The 15,043-nt window shown below is 40.7% G+C and overlaps 1 protein-coding gene across 1 annotated transcript in view; it reads right to left on the minus strand.

The window, feature by feature from the left end:
• fbxl2 (F-box and leucine-rich repeat protein 2) overlaps window positions 1-15,043 on the minus strand; it is a 225,953-nt gene that overhangs the window by 194,640 nt on the left and 16,270 nt on the right. Inside the window, exon 2 of the mRNA XM_078540126.1 lies at window positions 13,498-13,559. Within this exon, the coding sequence (XP_078396252.1) occupies window positions 13,498-13,559 (62 nt within the window). The remainder of the gene's footprint in view (window positions 1-13,497; window positions 13,560-15,043) is intronic.

Below are 15,043 nucleotides of genomic sequence, written 5' to 3' on the forward strand. Positions count from 1 at the left end.
CAATTTAACCTCATGATGGAAAAGCTTTTAGAAATGCTAATTTAAGACAAAAAATTGTCACTTGCACAAGGGTGGATTAAAGGGAAGCCAGCATGGATTTGCTAAGGGAAAATGGAGGTTCACAAAATTGGATTTTTTTATATAAGGTAATAGAGGGTTGATGAGGATTATGCAGTTGGTGTGGCGTATGTGGACTTTCAAAAGTCATTTACTAAAGGCTCGTCAGTAAAGTTAAGCCCATGGATTAAGAGGTAAGTAACAGCATGGATACAAAGTTGACTATGGCGACAGGAAACCGTGGTGATAAAATTATCTGCTCCTATCACTGCTTGCTTGTCCCTACAATTCCAGCATCCGCAGTTTTTTGTTTTTATCTCTGTGATAAAAAGTTATTTTTCGGACTGCAGGAAGGTGCATAATGGTATTCTGCAGGGATTGGTATTAGGACCACTGCTTTCCTTTATCTATATTAATGACCTAAACATGGATGTGCAGGACCCAATTTCAAAATTTGCAGAGGACACAAAACTTGGAAGTATAGTGAACTGAGGGGAGAACTGTGATAGACTTCAAGGAGGACATAGGCTGACTGGTGAAACAGGCAGACACATGGCAGGCAGGTGAAATGTAGTGCTGTTGTGAAGTGATACATTTTGATAGGAAAGAACAGAAGAGGCAATATAAAATAAAGAATACAATTCTGAAGCGGGTGCAGGAGCAGAGGGGCCTGCGGGTATACAGGCACAAATCACAAGTGACAGGGCAGGTGGAGAGGAGTTAATAAGGCAAACAGGATTCTGGGCTTGAAATAGAGTGCAAAAGCAAAGAGGTTATGATAAACATTCATAAAACACTGGCTTGATCTCAACTTGCATATTATGTCTAGTTCTGGGCACCTCATTTTTAGGAAAGATGTGAAAGCATTAGATGGTCGCAGAAAAAAATTACAAGAATAGCTCCAAAGATGAAGGACTTGAGCTAAAAGGATGGATTAGGGAAGCTGGGGCTATTCTCCATACAGAAGACAAGACTGAAAGGTTTGACAGAGGTGTTCAAAATCATGAGTGTTTTGGATGGTCCCTCTGATGTATGGACTCTTGGCATGGTTCTTGGTTACTGGTATACGTGACCTATCTTCCCTTAGACGGCAATCATACTCTGGCACTTGCTTAAAACAGGTTTATTAGTACTATATCGAAACAAGTTACAAAAGTAGCCATGTTGTTCCTGAACATCGGTCCTACATCATCTACACCATCTCTTCGCATATCCATTCTGTTAACTCTTACACACCTCAAATATGCTATCCACTTTTTAAACAATATGAAATTATGCCTTTAACTACTTACATTGTATTTCTGTAACTCCCCTTTTTGCAACTACAGATTCTACCCACCTCCAACTACTCTCTTCCCCTCCCCAAGTCACAGTCCTGAGGGATTCAGTCTCCCACAGTAATCTCGATCCTTAGGGAGACGTCTTGGAAAGATGAGGGCCCTCTTCCTGCCCTTGGAAGACATCAATGTTGGAAAAATAGGACAGCAATTTTGCAGCATTGCTGGCAAGCACAGTGTAAACTTCAGGACAACTGAACTGCAAGGACAATGAGTCTTTTGCAATGAAAGACTGGTCCAAGAAAGGCTGAAGGGCATCAATCTTTGGACTCTCTGGGACTAGGAGAGACGAGATGAGGACTCTTGAGGAATGTTTTGTTCCCTCAAAATACACAGAGAAAACCTCCAAAAGATGAATGATCTTCAACTCCAAGGAAGACTCTCACAGCTATATCAAATCACTGCTGCATCAAAGACAAATAAGGTATTGAAGATCTGAGATTTCAATTAACCTGGGCAGCGAAAGCAAAAAATCCCCCACAAAATCCCAGTAATCCTTTTAGGAAAAGGAAAGATGATTTCCCGATGGTATTTCAAACGGAATGTCTACTTTCTGTAGGCAGTGGCAAGAAAGCCACAGTTTTTTCTGCATGAGGCTGCTCCACCATGGGCAATGGGAAGAAAATTTGAGGATATGGAAACAAGCTAGCACCATTTTCTGCAATGGGACAAATTTCTATGACAAAATGAAGGTGAATTTCCTGTGGATGAATAACTCGAAAACAAGTTTGCTGTACAGGATTGTAAAGTTTTAAAAGTTCTGAAGGTTCTGTCCCAGCTTCATACAGCTCTAGAGGGAAGACAATTTTCAGCTAGGGCTGAGGTATGGGGCTCAACTGACTTTTACCCTGAATTAGGTGCTACCATCTCCTTGGTAGTGTGATCCTCTGTGGACTAACATGAAATCAGGCAAGGAATTCTCTCTGGAAGACTACATGAGTAATAGACTAGATATTACATTGGTAGGTTCAGTGGAAGAGAGATTTGAATGCTGCTCAGCTGCTAGAAGCACAGTTGACTCAAAAAAAAGACGTCAGAAATTTCATATGGTGTGTCTATCAAATGCAATGATGGACCAACCTCTAGCTCATCTCCCAACAGATCATTCAGTGCTGTAATGGCCTCTTCTTCATTACTTCCTTCAGGGAAGAATCAACTCGAGTCCAGTAGGTCTTCATGTGGATAGCCACCATCTGCCGCAGTGCCTTCTGTATCCGTAACCTCTGGCCTAGCTTCATAAAAGAACCGAGATATTCATGACTGCCATCTCCGCCCAGGTTCTAGTGGACGGTGTTGCTGTGACAAGTGGGAACTCATTGCTGATTGAACACAACTCCTCAGCTGCTGTAGGCCGAGGTTCCACTGGTTCTACATAAAACTTAAGATTGTTCCGTGAAAGACACTGAGTTGTTCAAATGCTGGTCATCATCTGGTTTTTCTAGAATTCCCAGAAGTATGCCAACCTCTCCACCCAATAAGGACATGCATTGATTGTGGACAGAGAGAATCAACGATCTGTCATCCCTTGTAACGAAGAGGAGCAATTATCCTGCCTTTGATTGGAACATTTGTGCCACCTGGATCGTGCAATTTGATGCATAGAGGGGCATTGGCTGAAGCCAGTCTAGATAATCTCTGTTAGTATGATAATGCCAGTTCCAGTATCAATTTTAAAGGTGATATCAAAGCCTATAACTTGCATTGTAACTGACCAATAGTCTTGACTAAGACCATGAACTTCCCTTAGAAACTCTGCAATTTTGCTTTAGTCTTGATTACCAATTTCTTGGATGGAGTGGGTTTCAAATATTTTCTCGTCTTGTACCTTCAGTAAAGTTGTTGGATTTACAGAAACACTGGAGATGTCCAGTCTTCCTGCACTGGAAGCCTTCAGCTGGGCAGTCCTGGCATTCAGGTTGGTTCTTCGCACCACAATACAACCATCTCAAAATGGCTAGCACTGTGGGGTTTCCCACCCTTTTGCCCAGTTTGGCAGGCTTTCATGTGGGTGGGACCACTGCCTGTGGGCCTACCCAGTCAATGGAGTCACATGAAGCCCCAGCGCTGCACCGAATTATAGCCTGCTTTGTTTCTCCAAGCTCGGCCCACCTCACGTACTGGACTGCTTGGTCTAAAGTAAGGTCATCTCTGGTCTGCAGAAAATGGGAGAGTTTTACATCTCAGACACCGACAACTATGCTATAAGGAATAGGCTGGCCCTTTAGCACCCCAGATCTGCAAGAACTAGCTAGGTGACACAGGTCGGTGAGAAATAATTCAACTGATCCCCTAGGTCGTTGGGACCTTCCAATTGAAATGCCCTCGCTCTAAGATAAGTTTTGGGTTAAAATAGGTATCAAAGGCCTGGAGAACAGTCTCCAAGTCTGCGGTGGACTCCTTCATCCACTTCCTCAGGAGAACATCATCTTCTACTGGACCTACAGCATGAAAAAATACAAACTGACGATGCTTTTGCATGAAGGCCCAATGTTGCTCACTACTGAAGGAAATGCTGTTTCCATAAATCCCACTTTTGACCTCTTTATGGGCCCTCGAGACAGTCAAACGGGCAGGGACTACTCACTGGGTACAGTCATCATTACCTCTCTAAAGTATGCTTCCTCCTTCAGTCAAGTTAGTAAGTACAAGCTATCAAGTTGTGCTTCTCTCTTGCTGTGGTTCCGTCGATGGCGCCAATGTATTTTTTATATTGATGTCTCCGCCACTACCACAAGGTTTTGGAGGTTCCCATGATCTGTGGATTCTTGGCATGGTTCTTGGTTACTGGTATGCGTGACCGATCTTCCCTTGGACAGGCTGTAGTCATATTCTGGCATTTGCTTAAAACAGGTTGTAGTACTACATCTAAACAGTTCACAGAGTAGCCATGTTGCTCCTGAACATGGTGTGTTCCAAACTCTCTCACTCTCTCTCTCTAAAACACATGACTGACTGATATCAGTGCGAAATCATCATCTGCGTCATATGTTAGCATATCCACTCTGTTAACCTGTGCACTATATTGAGGAATTTGGACAAAATGGACAGAGAGAAACTGTTCTCATTGGCAGAAGGGTCAATAACCAGGGCACATTGAATAAAAATGTGAATGGCAAAAGAATCAAAAGCAACATGTGGAAAAACAATGCACCAAGTGGTCAGGATCAGGAGTGCACTGTCTGATACTATGGTCGAGGATGATTATGTGAAGAGAAAAAAAGCTCCAGAACTTCAGGGAAAAGGCAGGGGAATGGGACTAGCTCAGTTGTTCTTGACACGACAGGCCAAATGGCCTCCTTCTGTGTTGTAACCATCCTATGATTCTATTTTATTCTCTATCTTGCTCCCACCTCAATTTCACTGTCCTAAGTCTGAAGTTCAACACAAACTTGACTAACTGCACCTTACCTTTCAACTGGGCATTGTAGAGGCTTCTGGACTCAACACTGAGTTCAACTAATTTAGATCAGAACTTCTTTGCCATTTGTTTCATTTTTCTTGGCTGGTTAATTTTTTTTTCTAATTCTTCTCTTCTTTCCTTGACTTTGCTTTCTGGATCCTGCCATTCACTACTCTAAACACACACATTGTTTCTTAACTTGTCCCATCACCACTCCTTATGGCCTTGCACCACAAAACCTTTGGTCATTTAATCTCTCCTGCTTTCCATTCCATGATAGACTTTCCTTTTGTTATTCTTCTCGCCCTCCCCTTTTCATTCACTCAAAACCTACTATAATTCCAATTTTTCCCCAGTTCTGATGAGGGGTCGTTGACCTGAAACATTAATTTTGTTCCTCACTCCACAGTATTCCCAATATTTTCTCCTTTTATTAGAGATTTCTAGCATCCGCAGTGCTTTGCTTTTGCGCAAGGAATAACTCCGCTGCTCTTCTTTGAAATAGTGCCATAGGATCTGTTCTGCCAACCTGATGGGGCAGTTTAACGTCTCCTCTGACAAACAGCATCGCCAACACTAAAGTGCTCCTGTAGTACTACACTAGAGTGTCAACCTTAATTTTTTGCTCAAGTCCTAGAGAGACTTGAACCCACAACCTTCTGACTCAGAGGCAAGAACTGCTACAAACTGAGCCAGATCTGCGCAAAACTGTTAACAACCTTGGTATTGTCTGACCCAGAAATGGAGTTTCCAATCACATATTTGCTCGATCTATCTACTCCACCTCCATAACATCTCTCAAATCTGACCCTCTTGCATCTCATCTGCTGCTGAAATCCTCAACCATGCCTTAGTCAAGTCTAGAAGAAACAATATTAGTGCACTCCAGGCTGACCACCCATATTCCACATGGCAAATTTGTTTTCATCCAAACTTCTGCTGCCCATCCCTCAACCAGCTCCAAATCTCATTCACCCCCCAGTCCTGAGCTTGCTGACCTTTACTGGTTCTAGGCCCAACAAAGCTCATGTTAAAATTTTCATTTGGTTTTCAATTGCACCCATGTCTCACCCCTCATCTCTGTATCCTTCTCCAATCCAAACAGCAGATCTGGACAAACGACAACTCATGGACCAAGAGTTTCTAATCCAGCCCACAGGCCCTAGTTTTCCCAGGTCTGAATTACTGGCAACCCTGTGGATTCGGCATCGCAAGGTCTACATTTGTCCACTACATTGACACACCACCACTGACTGAGAGGAGCTTGCGTTCTGCTCCATGGTGTTTATGGGCTCCATATGTGACATCCTAACTCAAATATTTTGTGGGAGAGAAAAATACCATTTTCAAATTTTTGCACTCCTGTTGTATTATTATTGCGCCAGCGAGAGCACAAGCCAAATTTTAAATGGTGCTCCCAACAGTTCTCCGCGTCGATCATTGAGAGCTTCTTCACAACAGTTCCCCTCTTGCCCCCAGATCCCAATAGCTGAATAGTACAACACAATTGCACAGGCAAGAACAAAAATCAGTCAAAAATCAATTGCCTGGAGACAACAATCTGTGTAAACATGATAATCTCTTTGCAGGGCCATGTTGAAGTATTCAGATGAGAAATCCTCCTTAGGTTGTGCACTATTTAACCTCCAGTTGGTGGTGTCATACAACCAGTGTGCTTGATGAACCTAGTTGGAGCACAAGCTTTTCTGCCCTCTGTCTATAATTCCAAGGGAAATACTTCAATGTAAGTTAGACTTGGCCAAACACTGGAGGCAGGAAGTGGGCTTATTTTTGGAGGAGTGCAACCACCACGTTAGAGAAAGCAAGCACAAGGAGCTGAGCGCAGCACAAAGTAACTTATTCAATTACTGTAGTTTGGATTTACATTTTGGTTTGCAATGTACACTGATTTCAAAACTTCAGCTTATTTTCCACCTTGATTGTAATACTCTTTATGAAAAGTCACATCAACTTATATAGTTTTATTTCCCCATTTTCTCATTCCCTCGCTGAAGGGCTGAATTCTTGCTGAGGTCTGGTGTAATAGGTACTGACAAGTCCAGGATTGAACCTGGGACCTTCAAATTAGCATCGAAGTGCTTCTATCCACGAGAATAGTTACATATTTAAAATAAGTACATAAGAACATAAGAAATAGGAGTAGGTGGTCATCTGGTCCCTCAAGCTTGCCCCGCCATTTAAGATCATGGCTGATCTGCCCAGGCCTCAAGTCCTCATAGACCTCAATTCCCCGATATTTCAAAAATCCGCCTACATCCTCTTTAAATACTTTTAGTGATCGAGCCTCCACAGCTCTCTGGGGTAGAGAATTCCAGACATTCACTACCCTCAGAAGAAATTCCTTTGCATCTCAGTTTTAAATGAGTGTCCTTATTCTGTAACTATGTCCCCAAGTTCAAGATTCCCCCACTAGTGGAAACATCTTCTCAACATCTACTCTTCAAGCCCCCTCAGAATCTTGTACGTTTCAGTAAGATCATCCCTCATTCTTCAAAACTCTTAATGAATAAAGGCCTAGCCTGTTTAGCGGTTCTTGATAAGTCGACCCCATTCACCCCAGGAATCAGCCAAGTGAATCTTTTTTGAACAGCCTCCAATGCCAGTATATCCTTTCTTAAATAAAAGGGGACCAAAGCTGCACACGTTACCCTAGGTGCGACCTCACCAACACCCTGTACAGTTGTAACAACACTTCCCTATTTTTAAACTCCAAACCCCTAGCAATACATGCCAAAATTCCATTTGCCTTCTTAATTACTTGCTGCACATGCATGCTAACTTTTTGTGTTTCATGCACAAGAACACCCACATGCCTCTGTGCTGCACTTCTTTGGAGTCTTTCTCCATTTAAATAATAGTCTGCCTTTTGATTCTTCCTACCAAAGTGCATGACCTCACACTTTCCCACATTAAACTCCATCTGCCAAGTTTTTGCCTCACTCAACCTGTCTATATCCCTTTGCAGATTCCTTATGTCCTCGTCACAACATGCCCTCCCACCTATTTTTGTATCATCAGCAAATTTGGATACATTACACTCTGCCCCCTCCTCCAAGTCATTAATATGGATAGTAAATAATTGAGGCCCTAGGACTGAACCTTGTGGTGCTCCACTAGTCTTGCCAACTGGGAAAAGACGCATTAATCCCGACTCTGCCTTCTGCGTGTTAACCAATCCACAATCCGTGCTAATACATTACCCCCAATACAGTGAGCTCCTATCTTGTGCAATAACCTTTTATGTGGCACATTATCGAATGCCTTCTGGAAATCCAAATACACTACATCTGCCGGTTCCCCTTTATCAACTCTTGTTATATCCTCAAAGAACTCTAGCAAATTTGTCAAACATGATTTCCCTTTCACAAAACCGTGTTGACTCTGTTTGATTGCGATAAGCTTTTCTAAATGTCCTGCTACTTCTTCCTTAATAATGGACTCTAGCAGTTTCCCAATGACAGATGTTAGGTTGGCTGGCCTCTTAAAATATCTTGCACCTCTGTACATCCTGTCAATCGTAGCCATATTTATAACATTGCCAGGGATGTGGAATTTCAGTTAAGTGGGGAGATGAGAAAAGCTGGCATTATGCCCCTTAGAGACAGTTAAGGATATATTTAATAGGGGGTGAAGGGTATAGATTAGGTAAATAAGCAGAAACTCATTTCAAAAATGGTGGCATGTTATGATCTCAGCTGAAGTTATCCCTGGACAAGCCTGATCCCAGGGTGGAACACAGCTTGACAGATCCTAACTTTTATTTGTCTGTTTAGATACGTGGACAATAGCTACTGAACAGAGGCACAGGGATCAGCTGATGAACTTATATCAAAAGAATAAAACATTTATTCAACAAGAAAAGATGAATGATATTACAATACTCCTTCACCCACAACTATACCTTTACAGGTGTACACCGATTTGCAAGGATAACACAAGTTACAAAAGCTATCTTATAATCTCATGATCACAGTAAGTACACAGTCCATGTAAACTAATAGGCACCCTGTGGTCAGACACACCACACTCTGAAACCAAGAGACAGATGCCACCACATGGATGCTAGGGATCTCTCCTCAACTTGCTCCCCAGACGCTTGTCAGGCTCAATGAATTCCGTCCTTCACACAAGGGTTTCCAATCTCCACTCCAAGACCTCGCTGTGGAATCTTCTCCCAAACTGACGTTTTCTCTCAGATGCCTTCCGCAAGGGTTCACCTCCAGGGTTTAAAACTCTCCTTCTGATGTTCCTCTTCCCTGGGTCACCACATGCATTCAAGCTGTCTTCCACACACACTGTCGCTCTGACTCAGCCATCAACAGCACACAACTGCTTCACATGCCCATAGCAAAGACTTAGACCTTCAGTTGTCTCTTTGAACCTTCTTTCCTCTTGCAAGCTGTTCTCACTTTAAATCTGTTTTCTACAGCTTTTGGCTCTTTAAATCTGATGCATGGAGCCTTTCTCTCTGCCCCTCACTCTTAACTTCACTTAACAGGACCTTTTCCATGTTCCTGTCCTTTCTTTGACTAGAAGGTCTTCTTTGGACTTTCCTTTCTCCCGGACTTTTGGGATTTTCTTTAGCTTGGCTATCTGCCCCCTTTGCTTCAGTCTCTCCTGGCAGCAACTTTCAAAAACCAGCTGAACTCCAACAGCTTCCAAAACAAACTGCTGTTGTATGTGTGCGTACGTGCGCGTGCGTGCGTGGCGGCGCGTGCATGACCTGCCTCTCTGGCCCCTGTTTCTAGGCAACAGTCCAATCCTTCTACCCTTGTATATTTACCTTCTCTTTAGGGGTCGTGAAATTCATTAAAAATGCAAGCACCCTTTTAAAATGAAACTCAAACTCCATTTGACCTTTCTTAACACACAGGTACAGAAATACAAATCAAACTTTAAAGCTAAAACTCATTCCTAACACCCACAAATACAAATATAACAAACTCTCTATTTCCTAACATGGCAGAAATGTCAGTAACCAGAGGACACAGAAATAAGGTAATTGGCAAATGGACCAGAAGGTATCAGATTTGTAGACTCAGCAAAACCTGTTCTACAAGTCTGCTGGTGGACAAGGGGTTGAAATATCAAAAATAAATGCTGGTACATGCAGCAAGTCCCAAGATAGTGGGAAGGTCTCTAAAATCAATCTTTGCTTAAGATTTTGAGATGAGCATCTGTGATTAGTTGCACTTTTGAAATTAGAGTTAAAAAGCATTTTCTGTTCCTGCCAGAGGTGCAGCTAAGGTTTGATTTTTAGAAAGATGATGAATGAATAGAAAGTGAATAGTGAGAGATTTTAGGTTAGGGTTTTATGTTTTGAGAAATTGATAATTAGGAAACACATTCCTAACATGAGTGGAACAGATCACCTCTTTTCAAATGTGATGTTACTGAATCCCAGCTCTAGGAATGAGAGGGAGAGTGCAGATACAGATCATTGTACAAAAGATGTGGTAACTGCCTCTTAGTCTCACCACATTTTCTCTTCTCTTTACTGTTTTTCTCTTGGTGGTTCTTGTAACACCATATATTGCAGATCACAGTAAAGCAGTATTTATATTGGCAAGACAAAAGCAAAATACTGCAGATACTGGAAACCTTAAATAAAAATAGAAAACGCTGGAAGTACTCAGGAGGTCAGGCAGTATCTGTGGAGAGAGAAACAGAACAACACCAGGCTTTGATGCCATTGTAAAGAGAGGTGACCAACTGCATTGCTCACATTAAACCAAGAGCATGTGAAAAAAAGGGTACGACTGGTTTCATTATTGTCAGTGGTGTACTGTTGTGATAGCATAAGTATTATAAAGGTTTCATGTTTATTAGTAAAAATTATCTTTTTATAATGGTTAATTTCTTCAGTGTTTGTGGCTAGCCACACCCATCCCATACAATTTCCATTCGCATATGTTCCTCTCTAGCTGAAAGGTTTGCCATCCCCAGTCGAAGAACCTTTGAAATCTCTGCCCTCTTCAAATTCTGACCTCTTGCAAACTGCCATTTTTATTGCTCCACCATTGTTTGCCACGTCTTCATCTGCCAAGACCTCAAGCTCTGGAATTCCCTCTCTCAATGTCTCGGCTTCTCTAACTCTCCTCCTGAAAGATGCTCATTAAAATCTTACTCTTTGATCAAGATTTCAGTCATGCTCTGATATCTCCTTCTGTGGTTCAGTGTGCTTATTGATATCGCTCTTAGTAAAACATCCCAATCTGCATAACAAGTTAAATGTGCTCTATAAATGCAAGTTGTTTTTAAATTATGGATTTCAAGGGCTACTGCCCTTGAATGTGTTGGTTTGCATTGCGTTACATTGATTTCTCTGCTTATTTTCAAAAATAACGAAGATTTACAGCAGAAGGAATAAATCATTTTATTTAATTGCTGCGACAAAAATGTCAATTGCTTACTTGATCCCCTTTTCGTCTGCCTCAGTCAAGTTAGCATGATAGTGGATGCTGCATGGCTTTAAACTATCAATAACAGTTTACTGCTTGTTGTGCTTTTTAACGTTCTGAATGATCAAATTAGATAACATACTAATTTATGATAGCTGATGGGGGTTGGGTTAATCATCAGAAATGAAAAGTTATGGATATTTTAGTTTGTTATCTTGTCAAAATTCACTTATATGGGCCCAAACTTGAAAGGTCTTTAGACTCAGAACCCAGTCACCATCACCCACCTACCTACCAATCACTCCCATCTTTATGTCTCCGAAACCACCACCACCCCCTCCCAGTTTGAATAGTAAATGAGATTGTTACAAAGGTAAACAAATATGCAGAAACAATAAATACACATGAACATCCTAAGCCAGAGATTCAAAAAGGGGCAAAAATAAATATTCATTCTATTTGCTTCACTCCTAAAACGAAAGAAACGCATAATAATTAAATGAAGAGAGAACAGTGAGTAATCTAAACCAATTTTCAATGGAAATTAAATCCCAGAGGGACCTCAATGTCCTTGTACATGAATCATGAATCACAAAAAGTTAGCATGCAGGTACAGCAAGCAATTAGAAAGGCAAATGGAATGTTGGCCTTTATTGCAAGGAGCATGGAATATAAAGGTAGGGAAGTCTCGTTACAGTTGTAAAGGGCATTAGTGAGATCGCACCTGGAGTACTATGTAAAGTTTTGATCTCCTTACTGAAGGAGGGATATACTTTCATTGGAAGCAGTTCAAAGAAGGTTCACAAGGCTGATTCCTTGGATGAAGGGGTTGTCTTATGAAGACGGGTAGTGAGTGGAGAAATCAGGGCTGATTATATTAATCCCCCTCCTGTCTGTAACAGAGTGATAAAGACAGCAGTAACTTGTGACATTTTTCATAAATTAAGTGAGCAAAGTTTATGAACTTGTTATTGTAATAAAACAAATAAAATTACCCAATGACAGCTTTGAAGCACACAACAGTCCTACATGACCAGTCAATATTTCCTTGCACCATTTAAACACCCCCATTAGCCTGTTTTATGCATATAAAAATCACTTTTAATATACAAGCAATAATGTACCCTACCTTATGTTTAATGCAATATCTTTAAAAAAAGGACAGATTAACCATTTCACTGGCAAAAACCTGCACTTCAGTCCAAATGGCATTTCAGTAAGCATTTATACTAAAATACAATACAGTACTTAATTGATTTTTTTTCTTTATTCTTTCATGGGATATGGGCAACAACAACGTCCAAACTTCCACCTCTACCACCTAGAAGGGCAGCAGACACATAGGAACACCACCTTCAAGTTTCCCACTTTAGCCACACACCATCCTGACCTGAAAATATTTCACTGTTCCTTCCACATCACTAACAAAATCCTGAAACTCCCTACTCAGTGTGCCAGTGTACCCACACCACACAGACAGCATTGGTTCAAGGTCATGGTAAGACAATAAACTTGGCAGCAATGCCCACATCATGAACAAATAAAGAGAAGTTGTAGGAACCAACCACTCCCACCAGGACACACAGCTCTTCTTTCAAGGTACAGAGACCCAATGTAAAGTGGTTCCAAAAACTGTTATAACATGAGATGTATGTATTATGAAGCAGAAAAGAGATGATCAATTACTACCAGTCAAGGTTCCTACACGATACTACCCTAAAGGATTCCTGCAAGAACATGTACGTTCCTGGACCCTGGTTGAGTGTACTATTAGGCTTAGACAATTCAGCTGGTTAAATAGCCTACCAATGCTCACTATCCAAATTTAAATATAAAATCTTGACATGGATACTGAAGTATTGCTACCTTAAATGGAAACATAACAAGAGCATCAGTTGCTGCATTTAGGGAGGATAAAAGACTGAAGAATACCATATAAATTAAAAATAATCAGCATTTCATTTGCACCCAAGCATTGGACGTCACACGTTAGAGAATAGAAACCAGTGAAGGTAATTTCATATTAACCATAATTTAATACTTTGGGCTTCCACATAACCAGGCTGAAAGATTAAATCTAATGTTATATTTAAGATTGAAAAAAAAAACTGCAAAATAAACAATACTTGCAGCTTGCATTTTAAATTTTGCATCATTAATACATCAGCTGTATCTACAACATAAAACAGAATGAAGCACAGATGCAATTCTGTTTACACACAACAGCATATAGAAATATAAGACAACTGATTTTTTAAAAAGTGAATGTAAGAATGTTTACCTCAACAGAAGTTCTTTGGGTAACTTTTTATTTATGAGTGATTCATCATTGCTCGAGAAAACCTGAAAAAATTAAAATAGAATGATCAGAAAACCAAATATTTAAACATTAAAAATTTTCAAATTAATTTAAACATACTTGCACTTAACACATTTGTGATAGACATGGAAAAAGTGCTCTCATTTCCACTTTCTGTACCTAGAGCAAACAAATCTATGTAATGAATGGGAATAACATTTTTACAGAGATATTTAGCACCTGGTCTTGCACGGATTACAAAACAAGCACTTTTAGCCTCTCCTTCAGGTGGAAGGATATCACACCACTAGACCATCATTCAAGCTAAAACTGCAATTAAATTTATTTACAGGCACTAGGTTTACACAAAGCCAAAATGTACATTACAATAGGAGTATCAACAAAAGGGATTGAAGCAGACCACAACATTAAAAAAAATCTTTAGAGCCCAATTCTGAGTCAATCCAATAAGGGTTCTTGGTATGATGTTTTCTCAGATGAGGCCCATCAAAATAGCAGAGCATAGGAGCTGGCCATTTGACTTAACAAGTCTGCATCAGCTCTTGCAAAGAGTAATCCAATTAGTCACACTCACCTGCTCTTTCACCATATCCCTGACATTTTTTTCTCCTTCAAATATTTATCCAATTTCTTTTGAAGGGTCCCACTGAATCTATACAAGCACCCTATCAGCCAGTGCATTTCAAATACTATTCACATGTTGCATAAAAAAAATGTTTTTCATATCACCTCTGGTTCTTTTGGCAAATCATTTAAATCTGTCCCCTCTTGTTATCAATGTTTTAGCAATTGAAAACAGTTTTATCTTTTATTACTCTTAAACCCTTCATGATTTTGAACACCTTATTAAATCTCCTCTTGGCCTTCTCTGCTCCAAGCAGAGCAATCCCAGTTTGTCCATCCACTAACTATAATCCCTCATTCCAGGCACCACTCCCATGCATCTCTTCTGAAGCCTCTCCAAAGCCTTCACTTTCTTCCTGAAAATATTCCCATACTCCTACTTAACACCATGAGCCCAGATATTGCCTTTAGACAAAAATAGAACCAAATTTAATATATAAGAAACAGCTGGTATATATTCCCCAGGCCTCTTGCTGGAGGTTGTTAATCAGTTCAAATCAGACACAATGCAAGAGGAAGTTCGTATCCCAGAGTAATGAGTAAACGAGACTAATAGCCTGCTTAACTCATGTATTGTTGAAGCTTTACAACAGGTGTCTGCTGTGGCTCAGTTCATAGCACCCTCGCCTTTGAATCAGAGGGTTGTGGGTTCATGTCCCACTCCCGGAAACCAAGAACTGTGATTGTACTCGAAAGAGTTGCAATCTGTGACTGTTGATAACTCGAAAGAACATAGGCTACCCTAATTTAATTTCAAAGGCTTGGCCATTTCAGATTATGAGTAACATCGTCGTCGGCTGTCACTTGATTCAAAGATGATGTCTACTCAGGGTCACAAGTTTCTGTCGTGGATCTTTATGTGACTGAACAGATAAGATTCTTG

The sequence above is a fragment of the Cetorhinus maximus genome, chromosome 4, assembly GCF_964194155.1.
Source record: "Cetorhinus maximus chromosome 4, sCetMax3.hap1.1, whole genome shotgun sequence".
Taxonomy (NCBI): domain Eukaryota; kingdom Metazoa; phylum Chordata; class Chondrichthyes; order Lamniformes; family Cetorhinidae; genus Cetorhinus; species Cetorhinus maximus.